Genomic DNA, 24,013 nt, shown 5'->3' with positions numbered 1-24,013 from the left:
CAAATGTGCTGCAATTGCGCAAACAAAATCGAGTGACGTGTGTAGAAGTTGTTCCGGAAGTTCTTTTGCGCGACACGTGTCATTTGATTTTGTTTGTGCGATTAAAGCACATTTGTCGTACGAAAAATCGTGCGGCAGTTGTGAAAAAAATGCCCCACGTATTTAGGTGGCATTGAAATGAATGGCACCTGAACATGCTGATGAGCGGTTTCACATTTTAACAGCACATTTTGAAATCTCAGGTAGAATCACTAAGATTCTGCCCACGGTTCAAAACGCCAATATGTGAACGGAGTCTAAAACCAGTGTATGCATACCTTTAATCACTTGAGTCCCTGGAACATTTTCACCCTGAACCCCTTGGAGTCCCAAAGCTTTTTTTTTTTTTTTTTCTTATACCTTTTTAGCAGCAACAAATCTCTATAGCATGTGGAAACATTGTTTTTAATTTAATCCACTACAGACATTCCTATAGAGCACAATGTAGCAAGAGCAGATTGCTAAATATGCTGATCATTTCAGCTCCTGGGTTTAGCTCTGGACCCTGGTTTTACAGACAGCCAGCGGTTTCAGCACTAGTGCTGGCAAGGGCTTACAGGTGGTGCCGAGTCCTTTTGCTGTTGTAAAAATGGCCCTGTGATAAACAACCATTTTGTAAAATGCTCCCAGGACTAAAGTTGCTAATAAACGTGTATGTAAACTAACCAAAACATTTATCTATCCATCTCTCTCTCTCTATCTCAGTATACAAATACTGGTTTGTTTTTACATTGGATTTGCTTCTTTGCACCTCTGTGCTTTTCCACCCTTTTCTCCCTAGGAACTTTTCACTACTATTAGGGCTTGTGTACTGGTTGTTTTCCTGCCTTTGAGGTGCGTTTGGCATGTCAACACAAGTTAATTTCCATTGACTTTAATAGAGTGGTGTATGTAACAGACTCCAACAGACCTTCTTTCTGTTGCATTTCTTTAGATACCATGATTTATTGAATTGCATGTGAATTGCAGACAAAACAATGTAATTCAGTTGGAAGAGAGAGGGGCAGACTGGGAGACAGGATTGCTGCATGCAAATCTTTTTTGCAGATAAAACCATTCCTTTTATGGGTTTCTCATCTTTATTTAGCTGTCTGCAGTGCCTACAGGCATTGGAAAACTCTTCCTCGATCAAGCTGTTAATGGAGGATTGAATGTGTTGGCCACCTTTTAGTATGACTGATATCTATCTCCCTGTCTGAGCCTTCTATGGAGCAATTGATTAGAAAGATTTATCTTTCTTTGGCAGGTTATTATAGTCCCCTGTTAGGTTGGCTTTAACGATGTCACGCTCCCTTCTCTGTAGGAATATGTCTGCTTGCTCTGCAGTTGATCGTTAGGTGCTGTAGGCAAAACAACCCTTCAGTTTGAAATATTTTGGTTGTAAAGACTGCTAAATGTCAGTGTTTGAATGAAGTGCAAGCACCATGATTAATTTCAGAGAATTTTGTTATGCAATTCTCAGCAAAAGTGAAGGCCTTCCACAATTGCCTACTGGTTCCTTAGTTTGATGGGCATCCTTAGTGTCCACTACAGCATTTTGGTAGCTCGGGTGTAGACTTTTGCAGAAAAAGTTGAGATTTGTTAATCAAAGCTCATCAGGTTTTGTATACGTGCAAGTTGATTTAATTTGATGATTTTCTTAATTATCTAGAATAAATGTGTCCATTAACTATTTTTTTAATAGCTATTTAAGTTTTTGTATTTTGAAAACTTGTCCCTGAGCTGTTTATCATCTTTCTGGCAAAGGTCCACTCCTAAGGCTCCATGCACACTAGCAATTTTTTAAAGCTCCTAGAAGCTCTCATTTAGCATTTTTTTCTTTTTTTGCTGCTCCTAGAAGATATAGTGTTGTTCTATGTGTTCATGCACACTACTTTAGGCTGTTAGTGTTTTTTGAGCTTCAGCGTCTAGGAGCAGAAAAAAATTGTTTTTGTATAGGTTTTTTGTAGTGTTTTTCCAGCAATAAAAATAACGCTACTAAAACGCTCCATGTACTGTAAAAACGCTAATGTTCCTAAACACTTGTGCTATTACCAGCGTTTTTGAGTTAGTGTGCACCGAGCTTTAATCTCCAATATAAAAATCAGTGCTGTAATGCAGTGAACAAATGTGCTTTTCTGCCAAGTCTTAAGGAGACATAGCCAAAAGTGGCAAAGAGGATACAGCTCAATAGTTTGACTGATACGGCAGTTCTGCTTTTTGTATTATTTGTTACTTTCCTCTGCTGTGTGTTGCTTAACTTAATGTGGTCTGCTTCTTATGAAATGTTTCAACATTCTTTAAAATACCTATTCACTAAGTGTTGACAAGCTATTATCTGCATTGTAAAAGTTAGGCAACCTGAAAACTACACCATGAGGAAGCAGGATAACCAGTTGATTTTCTACAATGTGAATTCAATAGCATTTCCAGGATTTCTTAAACCACTGCTTCTCTCTATGTGTAATAGAGGGAGTTTCCCATCATCTAGCAGGACTGAAAGGCCCTATGCTGAGAATATATTTAGGGGGCACACAGGGTGTTAAGTTAATCAACGAAACATTTCATCACATGATGAATAAGCTTTATTGGGGCATGCAAAACCATTGGACCATGCAGAGACATCAGATGGCAGCACAATGAAAAAGAGCTGCTGTATAGTTGGGTAACTGCAAATTGTCCCCACACCCTCCTACATATGTAGCAGCACATCCTATTAAACTTTACCTGGCATGCTAACTATAAAGGTATACCTGACATATTAGAACCAAAACACACACCTAAAGTAACACTGACAGCACAGGGGCTTTATTGGGCCCCTGGCACACAAGAGCCATAATTTACTGATGTTTACTCAGGAACTTGTGATGCCTGTGTGCAAGGGGCCACAATACTGGCAATGAAGAATTTTTCATCTATACTCATCTGTATGCCTATACACCTTTTTAGAATTACAAACCTGCTGAAAGAGTCACTATACTTAGATTTTCAGTAGGCTGTTTTTTAAAATGCCATCTGTTCTCTGAAAATCCTTTTTACTTCTGGGTGTTTGGAAAACATTCTGGGGTGTCTTCAGCTGGGTCATATGTCACTACAGGACGTATGAGCTGCAGCAGAAACTACACTATGCAATTAGAAAAATGGATATTTAACCAATATGACCAGGTGAGTACCTGCATTGGCCAGGGAGCAGTAACCAGGCATTGCTTCAACAAATGGGCCACTTGATGACTCTTCATCTAGAAGCCATTTAATCCACAGGTCTTCTTGAAATTCTTGGCACCTTTTCTTGTTGTTCTTTGCTGTCTGGGTGTTCAAATTGTTTGCTACCTGGAGAACATGCTGTTGAAGGCCTCTGCCTGTCTTGGGTGATTTCTGATCTGATAAAGTTAGAAGCTGGTTCTTTCTCTAATCTTACGGAAATTCTCACTACAGATGCCAATCTGTTGGGCTGGGGGAGTCGTCAGGATGTTGACGGTTCAGGGAACTTAGTTAACAGAGGTATCTAAACTTCCCCGAAAGATCCTGAATCTCAGAGCCATTAGACTGTCCCTTCAGCGCAGTAGTCTGAACCTTGGAGGCTTCCAATGCATGTTTAATCACACAAAACCACAGCAGTGGCAACATCAACCATCAAGGAGGCACAAGAAGTCAGGCAGCAGAAAAGATTCTGACCTGAATGGTGTGTCCCGTTTTGACCTTGACTGCAGTACAGTTTCCAGATGTAGAAAAGTGTCAGGGCAGCTTTCTCCGCCATCTATGGCTGGATTAAGGAGAGTGGTCCCTTCTCCTGGAGGTGTTACAGGAACTTTGTCGCAGGTGGGGGACACTGGATGTGGACCTGTTGGTGTCCCAGTTCAACAACAAACTGAATAGGTTAATTGCCATGTCCAGGGATCCTTGGCCTTTCACAGTAGACAGCTTGGTGACTCTAGGATCAATTTCTCCATATCTATGCTATTCCACCTATTTTCTCCAGATTGCTCCTCAGATTAGAGTTGCGGTGAGTTCTGGTATTTTCTTATGGCACCAAACTAGCGCAAGAGGACTTTGTACTCAGACATTCTCCATATTCAGGCAAACTTACCTTGGCCCCTCTTGGATCATGTCTCCAAGCCTGATCTACCATCCTGGTTCTCAATTTCTGGCTTTGACATCCTAGCTGTTGAAGCTCAGGTCCTGAGGGACAGAGGTTTATCAGTCATGGTGATCCTGACACATCTACATGCTAAGAACCTGAACTTTTTGCAAAACATTCCATCACACTTGGAAGGCTTACTTTGCAAGGTACGAGCTGAGAAAGTTTCATCCAAGGTGATATTCCATGAGACGTAACCTGGTTTTTCTCCTGTCAGGTCTGGATCAGCATCTGTCCTTGACTACCCTCAAAGTAAATATTTTGGCCATGGCTATCCACTTCCAGCATCCTTTGGCCTGACTCCCTAGGGAGTTGCTCATTAAGCTCCTTCTAAACGCTCTTTATTGACTCCATGGGATCTCAGTCTAATATTGTCATTCATTCAAAAGTCTCCATTAGAGCCTATCCTGGACATTCCCTTGGCTAACCTTACACTTAAGGTGGTTTAATATTATTATACATGATTTATATAGCACTAACAATTTGCGCAGTGCTTTACAATGTGAGGGCAAACAGTTTCAATACAATGGAATACAGGAGGATTCAAAGGGCCCTGCTCATTAGAGATTACAATTTCCTTCTCTTTACCTTACGCTAGGCAAGTTTTGAAGTATCTTGTAAGGAGCACTTCCAGGTATTACACAACAATAAAGGTTGTTCTAAAACCCAAGGGTTCTTTTCTTCCCAAAGTGGTCTCCTCTTGCCTTAACCAAGATGCCTTCCCGGCATCTTTCTGCTCCGCTACTAAGCACCCAAAAGAGCTACACTGTTTGGATGTGGTTCGTGTTGTACACGTTTACCTGTCAGCTATGGCTTCCATTAGACTTGCCAAATCTTTGTTGTCCCTGAAGGCTCTTGCAATGGGCATCCTACTTATTGTTCCACCATTGCTAGCTAGGTGGATTCAACAGGTCAGTGTTCAAGCCTATTCCCTACAGAAGACTTCTGTAGGTAAAATTAATATCTCACTGTTTAGGAGATATTTTGGAGTGCAGTAGCTCGTGACATCACTGGTGCATGTGCTCTGAAGCAAAGGCATACCTGTGACGTTCCTTCAGAGCATTGTACTGTGCCCAGGGCTCCCATGTGGGAGTGTTGTCATTGTGGCTCGGCCAGTCAGACAGCTGGAGCCCGAGAACCTGGAAGGAAGACCGGTTGAAGATGGAAGCCCTGCCAGCCATTATATTGCTTTGCAGGGGGAAATCATGTGTTGTTTTTTTTTTATTTGCTACTGCTTTAAGGCTCACTCCACTAGTTCTGTGAGAGTTTCTTGGGCCTTTCAGCATTAAAATTCTGTTTTGCTGAATTGTAATGCTTCCACCTTGTCCTGTGTTCACGTTTCCTACATTTGACCAATTGGATATTCAAGACTGTGCTGATGCCAGCTTTGGCCATAAGGTGCTGCAAACGGCTGTAAGGTTTTGGTCTGATAAGCTTGTCTGTTTTTTGTGTGCATACGACTAAGCCTGTTTTTTTTATGATCAAGCAGAAAAGTATTTTTGACTTTCCTGTAACATCCATTTCTTGGAGTACAGTACAGGACACAGGACCCTCCTGTCTTAATTTTTTTTTTTCCTAGAAAACTTAGATTAACTGTCAATGGGATGGGTTATATGGGATGCCCTAGCAGTTCTGTTTGCCACTGTCCAGTCACCTGAAGGTATCAACAGATAACCCATCCGTCTACGACTAAGCCTATGTCCTATACTGTACATCAAATTGATTTTTATAGGCAAGTCTAGAGTCCTTTTTGTTTATTTTTTTTTCTACTCTGGAAAATGTGATTTGGTAATGCCAGCTTGTGCTGTGGTTTTTTTTTTTTTTTTTTTTTTTTTTTTTTTTTTTTTTTAAATTCTGTTAAACCTGGACAATTCAAACACATCATGTGATATAAAACTGTGCAAGCAGAGGCTACGTTCAGTAAAACCTGCATGTTGAAACTGTTCCAGAAATCTAGCTGAAGATAAATGTAAATCTTGGCTTGCACTGTAATGAGCTTAGCCTCAGTTTTCCCAAACCTCCATATTGGTCCTTTCATGTGATGAGTAGTATTGTTGACCAATAGAGAATATCAAGAGATGGAAGTGGTGTGGCCAGGGGCAGACTGACCATGTGATCAATGCCCGGGGTCAGTAGGAGGCCCAGTGAGAGGCTCACTGGGCACAATTCAGTAAGTGATATCTCACCGCATCTGAGTATGTGGTAGAATACCGCATAGCATTTTTTTTTTTATTAAGTTTTAATTCACCAAAAAAAGCTACTAAAATACTGCATGAGTTATTTTATCAAGTCGTGGTATTTTAGTAGTGAAAACCATGCGTTAATGTTTCAGCTGTCTGCGGGGTTCCCCACTGACAGCTGAATACAAAAGAATTGCCGGCAATTAAAATAATTTAAAAACCGGCGTGGGGTCCCCCCTCCATCCATACCAAGCCCTTTGGGTCTGGTATGGATTTTGAGGGGAACCCCCATGCCAAATCACCTTGTCCCCATGTTGATGGGGACGAGGGCCTCTTCCTCACAACCCTGGGCTGTGGTTGTGGGGGTCTGCAGTTGGGGGCTTATTGTAATCTGGAAGCCCCCTTTAGCAAAAGGGCCCCCAGTTCCCAGTACCCCCCCATGTGAATGAGTATGGGGTACATGGTACCGATACCCATTCACAAAAAAAAAGTGTAGTGTGAAAACAGACACAGGAGACAGTCTTTAACAAGTCCTTTATTAAAAGGAAAAATAAAATGTCCCCCGAAGTAGATCCAACATCAATCACGATGCCTGCCACTACCTGAAAAAAGGAAAAAGCTCTGCTCCCAATGCTGGCTCCCGGCTGTTTGTCTTCTACGCTGGCTTGACAGTTCTTAAATATGTAAGGGGCAGGGGCACCCGGGGACATCCCGTATGACCCCACCCCTTGTGGCTTCCTTAACCGGGGCATGCTGGGTCAATGATGTCACAAGGAGGTGGGGCCACATGTGTAATGTCACTGAGCAGGCAGACGGTCGGGAGCCAGTGTCTGGAGAGGAGCCTTTTTTTTTGTCATCCTTTTCTTTTTTCGGTTATCGTGATTGAAGTTGGATATACTTCAGGTGACATTCTTTTATTTTTATTCTTTTTAAAGGACTTGTCAAAGACTGTCTCTTGTGTTTTTTTCACACTATGCTTTTTTCTTTTTTTGTGAATGGGTAGTGGTACCATGTACCCCATACTCATTCACATAGGGGGAGGCCGGGATCTGTGGGGGCCCCCTTGCTAAAGGGGACTTCCAGATTCCGATAAGCCCCCTGCCTGCAGACCCCCACAACCACAGGCCAGGGTTGTGGGGAAGAGGCCCTTGTTCTCATCAATATGGGGGCAAGATGCTTTGGGGGGGAACTCCCCCATGTTGAGGGCATGTAGCCTGGTATGGTTCGGGAGGGGGGGGCGCTCGCACGCCCCCCCCCTTTCTGACCTGCCGGGCAGCATGCTCGAGTAAGGGTCTGGTATGGCTCTTGGGGGGGACCCCACGCCATTTTGGTGTGGGGCTCCCCTCAAAACCCATACCAGACCCGAAGGGCTTGGTATGAATGGAGGAGGGACCCCACAACCTTTTTATTTTTTTAATTATTTTTAATGCCCTTTTATATGCAGCTGAGCTGTAATATGTAGGTGGGGTGTTGTGTGGGTGTGGCTTTGGCTTTAGTGTAGGCGGAGACACAGGGGGCCCCATTATCTCTTATTGTCCGGGGGCCCCATGAGTTGTCAGTCCGCCCTTGGGTGTGGCTGAACTCTATTTCTACAGAAAAAGATTAGATTGACATAAATTTTTTAAACTACTAATGAGCTTAACTTTTTTCCACTGACCTTAACTTCTGTGTATGCAGTTGTAACATTGTAGGCTTAAATTGCCCGGAGTGATGATAGATTTGCTTTCAGACATCATCATCATCTGAGTTCAGGAGTCGCAGTACCATATTTCACCATCAGATGGTGTATGTAAAGTATGAAATTGCAGCTGTTGCTCCTGGCAAGTTTAGGAAATTGAAAAGTGTGGTTTACTACACATAATCTGTCAGACTCCTGAAAGTACCTGTGTTCCTGCTATATCTTTAATTTTTACAAATACAGTGAATGTTATGTTCTAAATAAGCTATTAAAAAAGTTAGAATAATGGTCCTTATTTATGAAACCTTTGTCTCTTCTAAAGTAATATATTTCATTGGTGGTGTTTGTTGGATGGTATCTTACTATTGCGTGGCTTAGCGTACTTTTACAGCGGTAGAGATGAAGTACTCCAAAGACTTCACCGCTTAAAGCGGAGCTCCACCACTAGGCGATTTGAAGTGGAAGTTGTAGTAGCTGCTGACTTTTTTGTAGCTGCTGACTTTTATTTTTTTTGTACAGAGTGACTGAAACTCTGCCTTAAAGTGTTACTAAACCCAGAACCCTGTATTCACTATATCTGGTCTCCCACAGTACACAGAGCATGGAATTACAATTATTTTAGTAATATAAACTGCTAAATACCTTTTCTCATCAGAAGTTAGAGCAGTCTTGTGACTTCTATCTGTGTCCAGCACTAGCTAAAGCTTGTAGGAGGAGTTTTCTTTCTGCTCTAGGAGGATACAAATCCCTTGACCTCTGTCTGGACAGTGCTTTTTGGCCCTGTGCTGATCACATGTACTCTCCCAAGGAAAAAAACAAAAAAAAAAATCTCTCTAGCAATATACACTAAACTGACCATGTGCATGTGGCAATGGGTTTAGTCAGTCTTATCAGGTGGACATTTGAACAAGAGGAGTGGCAGAAGTCAGGATCAAACATTCTTTTTTACACAATGCAGAGGATTAACCCCTTAGGTTCCACAGTGAGTATAACAAGCATGCTCTACTGCATATACAGACTGATTTTACTGTTGTGGGTTTAGTAACACTTTAAGCTCCCGGCTAATTTTGATATTCCTCTCCTACATTTAGAAATCCACATTTTTTTTTTTTTGCTAGAAAATTACTTTGAACCCGCAAACGTATTCTATATATTTATATTTTTTTTCTTTCAAAATAAACCTTGGATAATGCGCTAGGTGTTAGCGCCACCTGTGTGCTTCCTTTCCTAAAACACACACTGCACACTATGTAAAACGCAACACAGCACACAGTTAACCCTTTGATCAACCCAGTTAACCCTTCCTGCCCAAGGTCAATAATTCAGTGACAGTGCTTTTTATTAGCACTGATCACTGTATTAGTGTCAGTGGCAGTTAGTTCCCCCCCCAGTTTCAGAATGCCCGCCACATAAAAAAAAAATTCCGGTATATATACCGCCATTTTGTAGATGCTATAACTCTCATGTTCAAGTAATTTACACATATTGAGGTGGTTTGTTTTTTGTTTTTGTTTAGCACAGACAAAAGAGCAGAATACATTTTGGCCTAAATTTATGAAGAATTAATGAATATGTTTTATAGCAAAGTCCAAAATGTTTTTTTTTTTTTGTTCATAGCGCAAAAAATTAAAACCACAAAGGTGATCAAATACCACTGAAAGAAAGCTCTATTTATGGGGAAAAAATGATAGAAATTTCATTTGGGCGCAGCGTTTCATGACCACGCAATTGTCAGCTAAAGTAACGCAGTGCTATATCGCCAAAAAATGGCCTGATCAGGAAGGGGGGTGAATCCTCTGGAGGGCAAGTGGTTAAGAAAAGTAGCGGTATCCTCCTCCCGGGAGCCTTATCCTTCAAATTGTGAGAGGAATCTTGTGAATTGGTACAGCATTTATAGTAAGCATTCTGCAGCTGCTCTTTGCCTGTGCCCAATTGCTCATCGTTTGAGGGGAGTATCGTCCATAATAATGAAAGTACTAGCAATCACTCGGCGGCTCTTGTTACTAGACCTGATTATGTGGTGACACCACTAGTGCTATCCAGTGATCAGAAACAGTGTGCAGGAAATGCCACATAATGTCACATGTGTGGAAGTGCTCTGCCATTGCTGATAATGTCAAAGGGTTATTTGTTCTGCAAGTTTAAATCTAAAAGTTTGAGGAATTGATTTGCAGTGTTTAAAGTGTGGGTCAGTACCTGATTCGTTAAAGAAACTTCAACCTCACTGTTGCTTGTTCTATTCAGATGTTTAGCACCAATGTGTTCACTTCTGTCTTTTGACTAAAAAAAAAAAACAAAAGAAAAAGCAGCTGTGGAAAAGTGCACTGCACAAAGCTGCAGCACGAGTCTGGGCTGTCATGGCAAGAAACGTTCTGACACTACTGTGTATCGATCTGCTTTTTATCCTAAAGAAAGAGCCTCTGAAAAGGAGGGCTACGATGATGACAAACTGCTGCAGCTAGAAAGATACCTGCACATGTCCGCTGCAGCTTTACAAATCCTGCAAATAAAATGTTATTCCTATTGGGCAGTAAGATAGGCCATCATAGCGAGGTGTGGGACTCAACTGCAAGCTCTGACTTTACCTGGAAGTGCCAGAATGGCCATTTCTGCAGGCTTTCTGATACTACTGGAGGAGAGGACACAGTTGGTTTTGTGAGAAAGTGGTGGGGCTGATGATCTCCTTCTACAGCAGGGAAAGTAGAAAGTGTCAGCACATTATTAATGAGCAAAACTTTTCCAGTGTGAGGGGGGTATTCTTCAGTATGTAGCAGTGCAGTGGGCTAGTTGCCTGGATACAGCAATGTTCCTTCTAACTTTTCTTTCCAAAGAGGGAGAGAATTTATCACCAATATGTATTTATTTTTGTATTTTTGCTGTATGTCTGTGTAGTCACATAGAGGAAGCAGTGTTTCTTGGGCTATGTTGTAGGGGTTTCTTATCCTCTTATTGTACTTTGCTGCTTGAGGTCTGAATACAGGAATGAAAACTAAAAATGACCTGTACTTTCTGAAATGAAAGCACTATTAAGCCTAAAACCAAAAATGGAATACATTGCAGGTTACTAATCCTTTGGATGTGGTGGCTGCATTGTTTTCTTTTTTTTAGCCTACCCCCCCCCCCCCTTTTTTTTTTTTTTTTAATTTTTTTTTTTTATTTGGTGATCTGGCCAATAAGACACTTCCTGTATTAGAGTGCCCCCACTCTTTGGACAGCAGCAATGTTGTCCGTTTTGGGGGGAAGGGGGGATAGTGCTAGATGCGCTACACTTGTAACTGTTATGGTAACTGTTTTGTTCCCTTTTGGGATAAAGGTTTTACATAAATAAAAGCTGACTATTATAAGCACCCCTGTCCGTGTTAAATGGTTTGTTCCAACCCTGTAACTGCCATGTCTGCATGGCAGCTTGTTTTGTAGAAAAATAGACTTACTGGCTAGATCACTACATGACAATAGAGGAAAGATAACTTAAAAAAAAAAAAATCACATCTAGTTTTTCAAGTGGACCTCATTAGAAAGTCCATAGAGCCCTATGAACAGGTGAGTGAAAACGGTCTTGTGTCTGTTTTTTACACCTGCCCACTTTCGGTTCCACCCAGAGGTAGCCTGATGTAAACGGACAGAGGAGTCCATTTACACCAGAGAGCTCATAGAGCTCAGCAGGGTCTACCCATGTCCACTCTGCATAAACTGAATTCGCACGGATGTGACATCCGTTTTGCTTGGCTCTGATCATCAAGGGATTAGCTTATGGATGTTCTGTTGATCGGAGTGGACCTAAGAATTTGTAAGCTGCAATACAATGTTTGCAGTTTGCAGTTTTCTTCCTTCTTTACGCTTTGGAAAATTTACATTTCTACCTTTTAAAGATGAACCTCAGTTTCCCCCCCCCCCCCCCCCCAATCTCTTACACTGACAGTTGAGTTGTCGTCAAAGAACATGGCTAACCAGAAAATGCAGCATTGTCTGATGTAACGTGCTTCTTTGACTCCACACAGTGTGTCCCACACCACCATCTTTTCTTCTGGCATCATCAGGGGTCGGCTGTCTCTTCCAGGTTCTTGCAGTTGGCTCCTTGATGATGCACCAGTCCACATGTGTATTGTACCAGAAATTGTCTGACGCATGTGCAGTGTGCTGGAGGTTTGCCTTGAAGCCTCCTCAGGCAATTGATTTATCTTCGGGGAGGGGGGGGGGAGATTTCATAAGTGAACCAGAAAGTCCTGCTGAAAAGTTATTCAGGAAAAGAGATATGGGGGGCATAAGGGAAGAAAAGGTAACGATTTCAAAAGAAAAAAGAAAAAAAGGGACTTTACTGGTACAGTATTGGACATATTTATTTGAAATACGCCTTACAATGACATAATTTAAAAACAATATATGGCTAACCAGCCCAAATAGTAGTGGCATTGTCTTCTAATAGCATTGTATCCTTCAAAGGTCGACGCGTTTCACTTGTTAGCTTCTTCAGGACCCTAAAATTGGAGGCGAAGAGATCAAATGCCTTAGCTCAGAAAATATACATATATGCACACACGTAAATCATTAATCATGCAATATAGATTCCACAAAAAAACATAAAACTTAAAAAATAAACTGTTCTCAGCAAACTCGCATATCGCCATAGACTGTGATAGAATGTGACACAGGAAGTCAGAATGGTCTCGAGTGAGCATCCATATCCAATGCCCCTTCCAGTGTCCCAAGTCAAATAGTATCCTATTCCAAAGAACAAAGAGAGACTATCCCAATGAAGGGGGAGAGAGATGGTGAACCCAAAACACAAAGAATAATATGTCACTTAATCAGGAGGCAAATAACGGATATGTTCATATGTAAATTGATCCATACAGGGTATATCCCATAAATGCATTCATAGATATCGAAATATAACAATAGATGAAAATCAATATGGAATTGTCAGTTTCTTAGGGATTTCAAAAAAATCTGTCACGCCCTTCCCTAACACTCATATCAATAAGGCAAGAGGAGGTGCATAGAAGGTCCAATGCCCAGCCTCCATATTTTGTGATATGAACCTTCTCCTTTAGGTGACCACATATATCAGTACAAGATATCTTCTTTATCAGTGGCTCCTGTAATAGAACAAATAGAGCCATGCTCAAGAATCTCCCAATATCTCCTCTGTCTATCTTGTCAACCTATATCTCTCAAACCTCTAGATCACTCCATGTCATAATCTTCCCGCCGTATGTGCTTTCCAATGGGGCCAAGAGCAGCATCCGCCGGAAACACCTCATGAATCCCTTACATCACTAAGTAAACCACATCCACAATCTAAATCGCACACCGCGCATACAAAACCTTAAATCACTTCCACCCTAAGCAAACACAAGGTGGAAGTGCAGCACATCCATAATAAGAGTGCCCACACTAAAATCCACAGCCTGGCTTCGCAATATTAGGATTGATATCTTTAGGATAGAGAAAGATAAAAAACAATCTCAGGTGACACCTGTATCCTATTTGAGAGATTTCATTTGACTTCTGTAGAGAGGTAAATTCTCTCGGACAGCTATCACGAGAACATGTTTCCCCATTGGAGGATATACCCCTTTATTCCTGTTCTGGCAACAGGTCAAAATTTTAGACTCTTTATCACTTTCAGCCCAAACGACGAAGGTCACCAGTAAAAATAATGAGATGGATTCTTCTAAGTGTGGACACACATGGCAGTTAAAACCTTACAGGGATTCTAACCCCTCACCCTCATAACCAAAATTAAATCCGTTTTTCACCTTATCACGTTTCGCCCTCAGTAACTCTTGCCGTAATGTGCCAGTGTAGGGTTTTACTTTACCTGGCATCTGTTATACACTGAGCTGTGCGTGCCTGGGTATCTTTATATATTTGGGGATAACCTTTATCAAGCAGGAAACAGGCGATTGCGTGAAGGGTTTCTATGACACTCTAAAATTCCATCATGCCTCCGCACAACAAATATTGGTGCAGGTGAGAGATTCATGTACCTGTTGGAAACAGGGACATGAATGTGGGGCAAGCACCACGTGGTGGGGCACTAAGGCGGCCACTCCTCGGTGTATCTGAGCTCCCTCCTAGCCAATGCTGGTGTCACACAGCCATATTTTGTTTTCCTTGAGTGGGTGGAGCCTGATGGGGATTCAGAGACCTTCGTTCTCCAACAGGTCTGCTTCTCCTGTGATTGACAGCAGGCAGTGGTGGATCCATAGCTAGTAGAAAGCCTGCTATTGGTTAAAGAATCCTCCCATAGCCCGTCAGTCTCTGCTCACTATCAGCAGAACGTGTTGCAGGAGTCTGTTTGCTGTGAAGCCGACAGTGTTCATGGGAAGCAGTGACAGGTGGGAGGGGCAGCAGCAGCACACGGTGTGGGCACAGCCCCACAGCAAGGAAACATTTGCAAGTTTCCAGGAATTGGACTTTAATAATTTATTGTTCCACATCAAGTTCTCTTTTTAGTGGATATTCTTTATCTTCCTTTTGCTGAGAATTATAAAAATGAAAAAACCCTCTGCAGTTTAAAGTTTTTTTTTTTGAAGGTTTGTGTTTTTTTTTTTTTTTTTGTCAGCCCACGTAGTAGTAACAGCAGCCCATTCCAGATATTAGTAAAAATAGTTTTCTGTAAGCTCAAGATCCGCTTCTCCACTTCCTGAGGCAGCTGTTTTAAGTATTGTCTGATTAGCCCTCGAAACAGGAAGCTCACAGTTCTATTTCACTGCAAACAATACTCAACAGTCCAGGGCCCCTCGATGTACTCTTCAGACATAACAATGTGGACATGCACCTCAGCTAGCATTGGACACTTTCTATCCTCTTACAGTGACAGCAACATTTTCCAAATGTCTTATGATTTTTACTTAGTGTTGCTATAGAAACAAAGAATAACGTCTGTTCCAGTTATTTTTAAGTATATACCAGGTATCTTAAAGTGTTACTAAACCCACAACAGTACAATCAGTCTGTATATGCAGTAAAGCATGCTTGTTATACTCACTGTGGAACCTAAGGGGTTAATCTTCTGCCTTGTGTAAAAACACTATTTGATCCTGACTTCTCGGATCCTCCCCTTCTTCCAGTGTCACCCTCTTTTCTCCTGATAAGACATATGGTGTGGAGTCAATCTGCACATGCTCAGTTTGGTGTGTATTGCTAGGTGTGGTTTTTTTTTTTTTTCGGGGAGAGTGCATGTTATCAGCACAGGGCCAATCTGCACTGTCCAGACAGAGGTCAGGGGTTCTACACCCTCCTAGAGCAGAATTAAATCTCCTTCTACAAGCTTTAACCAGTGCTTGGCTGGACACTGATAGCAGTCACAAGACTGCTCTAACTGCTAATGAGAAAAGGTATTTAGCAGTTTATATTTACTAAAATAATTGCACTTTCATGTTCTGTGTACTGTGGGAAACCAGATATAGTGAATGCAGGGTCCTAGGTTTAGTAACACTTTAACTTGCCTTCTCTGCTTCTGTCTATTGCCTCAAATCCTGTGCTGAAAACATCTGTAGGATGCCATTGCTAACCTTTTCTCCTAAAATTGCTTATCCTCTCAGTCTGACTCATTCACTTCTTTACTTTGAGTACCTAATTGGCGCTTACTAGTATGTAGACCAGGAGTTGGCTTCACCTGCTGCATTCTTGTTCTGGGTCAGTGACATTAAAGTCAAAGGCATCCAGACAATTAGCATTTTCAGTAGGTTCTCTCAGTATTGGCTTTCTTTAATTATTACCAGAGTTTCATGAATTCTAGTTAATGGTGTATAGTTCTCCTAGATTGTAAGCTCCAAGGAGCAGGGCCCTCCTAACCCTCTTGTATTGCATTGTATTGTTGCTGTATTGTCTCCCATTATATTGTAAAGCGCTGAACAAACTATTGACACTATATAAATCCTGTATAATAATAATAATGTTGATTCCCCAGGTGTCATTTTGTGTCTTACTTTAGATGCAAGATCTTGGAATGTATACCCAGGACTCCCCATCTGTCTTAAACATTAAATGTTATCATCTTCTCCATATTTTTTTGAGGTTTTACGAAGAAATCAGTAATGGTGTGGCTAGGAGGTGAAAATGCATAGGGTGGTTGTGTGGTGAAAATGTTTTAGGGTTAAGTCTAGAATACTGACCCAGAGCTCAGTGCTAAAATTGCATGGGTGAAGCCGTTCATGTAACTTTATAGTGTAATTGAATTTGTGAGGCAAAAAGCAAAGGGCTCATAGTTGGGATGTACCATGTATTGGAAGGGTAAAGAAACTACAAACACATCATTTTTTTTTCTTGGTTTATCATTACAGTGCCCAAAAGATTAGAAGATGACAGAAGAGGTGGTTGTGGTCGCCAAGTTTGATTATGTGGCCCAGCAAGATCAAGAATTGGACATCAAAAAGAATGAGCGACTCTTACTCCTAGATGACTCAAAATCCTGGTGGCGGGTGCGCAATTCCATGAATAAGACTGGTTTTGTGCCCTCTAACTATGTAGAGAGAAAGAACAGTGCCCGAAAGGCCTCCATTGTGAAGAACTTAAAAGACACATTGGGTGAGCACTATGTGCAGGAATCGCTGCATTGTTTAGAAGTTTTGATATCCCCTAGTTTTTAGATATGATGGATCGTCTATTGGTATTGCAAACCTTTTATCTCCAAATGCTTGGTATCAAGGTTTCCTATTGATTGAAATTGCCTAAAGGCAAAAGGCTTCCATTCAGCAACTCCGTTTACCCCCTGCTAGCAGTGACCTGGTGGTATGCTGAAGGAAGATGGACGCCACTCAAACCGACCCGCATGCTTTGACTGAAGAGTGTCTGTGTGGGCCTTGGCCCTCGCTCTGGCCACGCCTTCTGCCACATTTCATTGATGGGCAGGAGGAAACTTGCCAGAGGCATGACTGGAGTGAGGGCTGAGGCCAACACGGACACAATTCCGTCAATGCATGTGAGTCTGTTTGAACGGCGACCACGTTCCTTGGTTCTTCCACACTCCTAGATAAGTGTTGGGACACCCATTCCCATTTTCAGAGCACCTACACTCTTACACTACATTGCCTAACTTTCAGCGGTGCCGCAAGTCTGTTACATTATGGGTGGTATGCCATTTTTATAATCCCTGATGTAAGTGCAAAGTAGGTTCTCTGAAGGATGGAAGAAGAAAAGTGCAGAGACATGACAGAAGCCCAGTTTACACCTAAGCTATTTGATGATTCCCAAAGCTCAACATCAAGATTCCAATTATATTCAGTGGTTCCCGTTCACACTTGACCATTGTGTTGCATGACGCTTGTAGCTCAAATATTTCACAGTCTTGAACTTGAACAGTAAATGGCCTGTATGAGGTCATTGAGGGCTTGTTATAAGGCATATTTATTTTATGCTTGCTAAGAATATATGCATTTTGAATTTCCATAGCATAGCCACAGTTCTACTGTATCTAACCCACTTTATTTGTGTCCTAGTGTTTTTAAAAGAAACTCTGAAATCCTAATATTAAGCTCTTAAGCCAGAGATGAAATTGCGGTGCAGCAAATATATTGACATACTAAACATAATGACATTGGCTGATATGTCTTATTCCAGGTCTCAAGCTGCTATGTAATTTGATTTCATACTTGGTTCAGACTCTTGGCTGTAGCTTTGGTCCAATTACGCGTGCATGGGTTGACGATGACCTTCAAACAAATGTTTTCTAGGAAGAAACATTTTTGGCAGTTGCACATCATGATTGGCCTGTAACCACTAGTGGCATTGGAGGTTATCTTGGTTCAGCAGTTTTAATAAAGAGCTAGTCATCTTTGTGGTATTCTCTATTGGTAGCTGTTGTATGTTTTTATTGCAAGTGTTGCATCTGTGTGTTCATTCATGTTATCGATTATTATACATATTCATTTCAAAGTGTCTTGTTCCATTTATGCAGTGCTGGTGAGCACAGTACTATCACTGTGCTGTATGAAGGGATGAGTGACATTGCACACCACTAGCTCAACAGGTGGAGAGGAATGTGCATGGCCTTAGCCTTGAACTCCAAGCCACATCACAGTCACTGTCCTGCTATATTGCCAAGGCTGAAGTAGAACAAATGTATTTTCATGAAGGGATTATAGGTAAGGTGAAATTGAAGAGGTTCCTTTCACTACAAAGTGAGGTGCTTACGGTTTTCTCAGAAGGAGGCAGTAAACTGACGTTGCTCACATTTTCAGAAGGCCTCCAATCACCCTTGTTACAACTATGCCTTGACAAAAGCATATGTTACATATGTAAAGAATACATTGGCCTTAGATTTTAACTTTTTGACTATTTGTTTCTAATAATGAAAAATGTCTGAGCGCCCCTATAATTAACCTCTATTTTGGAATTGATTTTGTAGAGTGTATGGTGGAGGAATGGATGATGTTGCTACAGAGTTGTACAATGTAGGTTACTATTTTTCTTCCTGTTTTTTATGAAACTAAAATTCCCATCATGTGTTCTCATGCAGCAATAAGGAGCCTCTTTAGGCCTCAAGCACAGTTGGATTTTTTTTTAACTGCTCCTAGGGGTGTCTGGCATTTTATTTTCTGCCTGTAAACACCCCTATGTGTCCATGCACATATAAACTTTTAGAAGTGTTTAGAGACAGAAAAAAAACCACTGCCAGTGTGTGTAGGGGCAGCGACGTTTTGGCAGGAAACAGTGCTTGACGCCTGTAAACTTGCCTAAACGTGTAAATGCACCTATGTGCTAGACGTGTTTAGTGCTTGAGCTGTAATTCATTTCGGTTGCCAGTATAAACTATTATTCTGACCAATGAAATGAATCAACACCCAAGCATTTGATGCATCTAAACAAGTAAGTTCCTTTTCACACGGGTGGACTCTGCTAGCTCAGTGAGCAGGTGGTTAACAGTTCTGTGTCTGCTCCGCTTATGCAGAGCGGACACAATAGCCTGTTTTCCTCTATGGGTGGCCAGATGGAAACTGACAGCCTGTCTGTTTTACATCTGTGATTTGATTAGTAAGACGGGTGATGAACAAATCCCTATATGTCTGTTTTCAGCAGATTTGATTGGATCAGATGCAGGCGGGTGTAAACGGACATGTCCGTTTACATCTGCCGCTTTATAGACAGCCATGGATTGTCCGATTGGGTCTGCCTGAAAAAACAGGTGGACCTGACCGGTCCAGATGTGTGAAAGGAACCTTACATATTTTTGCACATGTCGTGTTTTTTTTCAGCCAAAACACTGCTGCCAGGAGGAAAGGCTTCTTCCTGAAGGGGCAGAAACTATGTCCTAACCTATTTGGTGGGCAGTACCACTACCAAAAGCAACCCATTTAATTTAATATGGCTGATCCACAACTATGAGCCAAACTTTAGGCTTGTGGGTTCTGCACTTTGGCTATCAGAAAAAAAAAGGGGGAGGGGGGCATTCAGGAGGTGACAGTATCGCCCCTTGAACACCTGCCAGCCACTCCTGTACTGCTGTCTGAAAATCAATCCCATCACAGATTTGGTGTGTTTTGTTTTTTTTTTTTTTTTTCTTCTTTTAGACCGCTGCAAGTGTAAACGGGACCTTAAAGAATCCATTTTAACAATGTGACTATTTATTGCAAATCCTCAAATGTCACTTTTGGATTTGAGCCTATGGTCAAAAATGTTAAGACTAAAGGAAATGTGTTGGGAGTCAACTATTGAACTAAGCCCTAATTGTAAATTATCATATTCGGCAAATAACAAATCTATGCCAGACGAGGGTGCGTGTCCCTACGCACCATCTGGCCAATTGATGAATCTAAAATATAACCTTTATTCTAGTGGTGCACCAAAATGAAAATTCTGGTGCCGAAAACGAACATTCAAAATGCACTTGGCTGAAAACCGAAACCGAGATGCACAGTTTTTAAAAATGAATATATATTTTTTTGGGAAAAAATACAGTTTTGATTTAAAAAAAATATATACTCCAATTTTTTTGTAAAATATGAAGCAGGATCTTACAGCGAGTAAATAAATACCCAACATGTCACGCTTTAAAACTGTGGTACTTAAAAAAAACTCCATGGATGATGCTTTAAAAATGTCTACAGGTTAGCAGTGTACAGAGGAGGTCTACTGCGAGAATTATTGCTCTTGCTCTGTCGATCATGGCGATACCTCACGTGTGGTTTGAACACCATTCACATATGTGGGCATGGCCTTCATATGCGTTCACCACTACATGCGATCACGGGTGGACGGGGGCACTTTAAACTTTATTATTTAAAAAAAAAATTTTTTTTTTTTTTTTTTTTTTTTTTTGCACGGTCTCTTTTAAAAGAATTTGTAATCACTTTTATTCTTATCACAAGAAATGCATGCATCACTTGTGATAGAAATAATTAGTGACAGGTCCTCTTTTTTTATGGAGAGGTTTATGGTCAATAAGACCCCACATCTCTCCGCTGCAATGTAAAGCATTGGATCAAAAAAAAAAGCATTGATCTGCTTTAAAAAAAAAAAAAAAACATGGCCGGAACCGTAAGTGACATTGCTCCGGTCCTCCAAGGGCATAGAGATGAGTGGAGGCCATCTTAACTTCACTCATCTCTATGCCCAGTGCCAGGATCGTTTGGTTTCTCAGGTAAGGCAGAGAACTAGCGAGGGGTGGGGTTTTTTCGGCACCTGTATTGGTGCTTTTTTTCATATCGGCCGACGGCCGAAAAGGGTGTTTGGCCAATGAAATTTTGGTGCATCTCTACTTTATTCAGCTATATATGAAATGTATGCTCAGCTGTAATGCCTATTGGAGTGGAATGTACTGCACTATACAACAATATGACTGGATACCATTGCAGTTATTTACCTTACATCCAAATGGTTAATAACACCAGACCAAATTGAATACCATACCATTTTAGATGAAGTGACGGCATAAACGGACACTGTAGTTTGATCATAAGCCTATCGGCTTAAATATATATTCTCTATTAAGGAAATGGAGTTACCCCATGGACAAAACTAATTAGATATTGTAATCTGTCTTGCTACAGATATGTAATAGGGGTACACTTATCCACGGGCCTAAATGTCAGCCTCTCATGGACAAGCCCCGTACATCACCATATCCAGGCAAAAATACCTCACTGTCTTGAGGAATGCAAATGATAAGGGGGGAGAAGGAGTAAATACCATGTGCATTCAAAAAGTGCTCCCAAAGACCCCCTCCCCCCCCAAAAAAAAACTCTACATGTTTCATTCCAAAAACCAGAGCTTCAACAGGAATTGCATGGTAGGAATTCACATGGTAGCAGAATCTGAATAAAGGTTACATTTTAGATTCATCAATTGGCCAGATGGTGCGTAGGGACTCTCTCGTCCAGCATAAATGTGGTGGGATAATGCACTCACCGTCCACTTTATTAGATAAACCTGTTCAATTGCTTAGTAACACAAATTGCTTATAAGCCAATCACATGGCAGCAACTCAGTGCATTTAGGCATGTAGATGTGCTGAAGACGACTTACTGAAGTTCAAACCTAGCAATAGAATGGGGAAGAAAGGGAATTTAACTCACTTTGAATGTGACAGGGCTGCTGGTTTCAGACGGGCTTTTCTGAATATTTAAAAAACTGCTGATCTACTGGGATTTTCACGCACAACCATCTCTAGGGTTTACAGGGAATAGTCCAAAAAAACAAAACAGAAAATATCCAGTGAATGGCAGTTGTGTGGATGAAATGCCTTGTTGAAGGTTAGAGGAGGATGAGCAGACTGGTTGCTGCAACATTCAGATGGTAGGGTACAATTTTGGTGTAAACAACATTAAAGCATGGATCCATCCTGCCTTGGTTAAGGCAGGCGGTGGTGGTGTAATGGTGTGAGCGATATTTTCTTGACACTAGCAAGGTGTACCAGAAAAAGTGGCTGATGAGTGCATGTAACCTATTTATTGCTGATCTCCGGAATGCTAGAACCTGGATATCATGCTAATTGAATGTTACATCACTTTGAGCCACTGACCTGGAGTACCTATGCAGGTCCGTAGTTGACTAAGTAATGAATGCAGACACAGCCAGAAAACTAGTATTCTAAGAAGTAGGTCAGCAGTAACATCCCTTAAAGTTACTCAAGTACAGGTTACTTCTGAAGTGTTATTTGATGATTGGTATAAAGTGCAGGCACCTCTAATTATAACGGCTTTTAGTGCCTCCCATCTGCTTGGAAGCGTCAGAGCTTTCCTGCTTCTTCTTGACTTTGCCCCATACATTTCAGTTGTCAAATCACTATGATCGGCTGCCTCATTGACCAGTAACAATGTGTGGCAGGCAAGCTTTAACACTACTAGAAGTGCTGTAGCTCGGCTGAATCAGAATGGCCCAGAATTTCGGCCTTGCAGAACTATTGACAGGTATGGCAGGTACAGTACATGCAGCCATTCAGGTACCTGCATGTATTGCCTATCTGCAGCTTTTTGTCAGTAGGTAATTAATTTCTCTCTTTTACATGCACATTTAAACAAATAAAAGAGGACAGTTTCTTTCCATCTGCTTGAAAATAGGGCATGTGTGTGTACTCCAAGAATCAGACAGATTTTTTGTCCTTAACCACAACATGCCAATTTAAATAGTGTGCCAAGGACATACGTACAGAAAGTGTTTTGGGTGAGTGTTGCTAATGTCTAGCCATAGGAAATTCTTGAGCTTGTTAATTAAAGTAATTATAGATGCACAATCACAGAAGACCCAAATCAAGATCCGAAAAAGCACCAATTACACAAATCCACGCAATTCCTCTAGCTATAACAATGATAAATGTGGCAAACCCCTCTCATAGACCTTAGGTAAGGATTTGGAAAAGAAAAGCCTGCAACATAACAAATGTGCATAATGCAAGGCAGCCTTTTTCATCCTCCTACCCTAGAAGAACCTCTAAACTTTTCAAGTCTTGGGGAACCCCTAATCCACTGGGGGTTTGTGGGAAAAATGCCCTTACGTTGGTGGGAATAGTGCAACCCTTACAGCGGTGGTCAGAGTGCCATTCTTAAAGACAGTGTTATGATATTGACTTTGCGAAGTGGGTTTGGCCCTGAAACTATGCAGGCCTCATCAAATATGAATTCATTAGCCATAATCAAAGGAAACCTTAACAGTCTCTGGAGGAGCTCTGGTTGAGAATGACTGATGTAAGGTCTTATTTGCATATCCCTTCCCAGATCACCTCTGACCTGTAAAAGCACTGACTGCTGACTTATTGGGGTTAACATACATACATACATATAGTTTTTAAAACTGATCTCAAACCATACAGCGGAATTAACGTTACCAATACTGAGGGCCCTATTTATTAAAAGCAGCATTATGGCCTTACAGCGCTTTAAAAAAAAAATTGCGGGCACATTTGTTAAGCACAGGGGTATACTTTAGGGCTTGTGTCGATGAAAGCAGCTTGACATCAGTTTGAGATGTTTGTAAAAGCATTCAGTGTTCATTGACAGGCACATGTAACATTCAATTGACTTCCTTCTGACTTGCATTAAAGGAATAATGGTCATGTGTGTACATGGCTGACTGTCAGGTAACCATTAACCACTTCCCGCCCGCAATGTACTGTGGCCAGGCGGCAGCTACAGGCAAAGCGGAGTACTCATAAATCGCTCTGGCTGTACTAACACAAGACCAGTTCCAACCAATTACAGATCACTATCCTGAGCTGTCAAAACTTAACTCATTCATGACAGTTCATGAATGAGTTAGGTTCTGACGGCAAGCTTGGTACTGCAGGAGAAATTATCTTTATTTCTCCTGCAAAGCAAAGTGTAAAACAAAACAAAAATCCCTGATCCCCCCCCCCCCCCCCGAAATAGCGTAGTGCCGAACAGCAAAAAATGGCCTGGTCTGGAAGGGGAGTAAATCCTCAAAAGGGCAGGTGGTTAAAGAATATGTAAACCTAACATTTCATATTCCTGATATGTGCCTGCTGTACCATATACACTTATATGAAAACGTAATCTGTTCTTTGTATTGTTTCCTTTGTGTAAAATCCCTGGTGTTCCT

General features: G+C 41.4%; 1 protein-coding gene across 4 annotated transcripts in view; it reads left to right on the top strand.

The window, feature by feature from the left end:
• NCK1 (NCK adaptor protein 1) overlaps nt 1-24,013 on the top strand; it is a 157,518-nt gene that overhangs the window by 83,497 nt on the left and 50,008 nt on the right. For all 4 annotated transcript variants that reach the window (XM_089671945.1, XM_089671944.1, XM_089671943.1 and 1 more), the window contains one exon: nt 16,306-16,549. In XM_089671945.1, coding sequence (XP_089528071.1) covers nt 16,324-16,549 — 226 coding nt within the window. In that variant the 5' untranslated portion in view covers nt 16,306-16,323. The remainder of the gene's footprint in view (nt 1-16,305; nt 16,550-24,013) is intronic.

This window comes from Staurois parvus, unplaced genomic scaffold, assembly GCF_062004578.1.
Source record: "Staurois parvus isolate SC_StPar_1 unplaced genomic scaffold, SC_StPar_1.0 ptg000116l, whole genome shotgun sequence".
NCBI lineage: Eukaryota > Metazoa > Chordata > Amphibia > Anura > Ranidae > Staurois > Staurois parvus.
The sequence above is the reverse complement of the archived record's forward strand: the minus strand, read 5'-3'. Positions and strand labels throughout refer to the sequence as shown.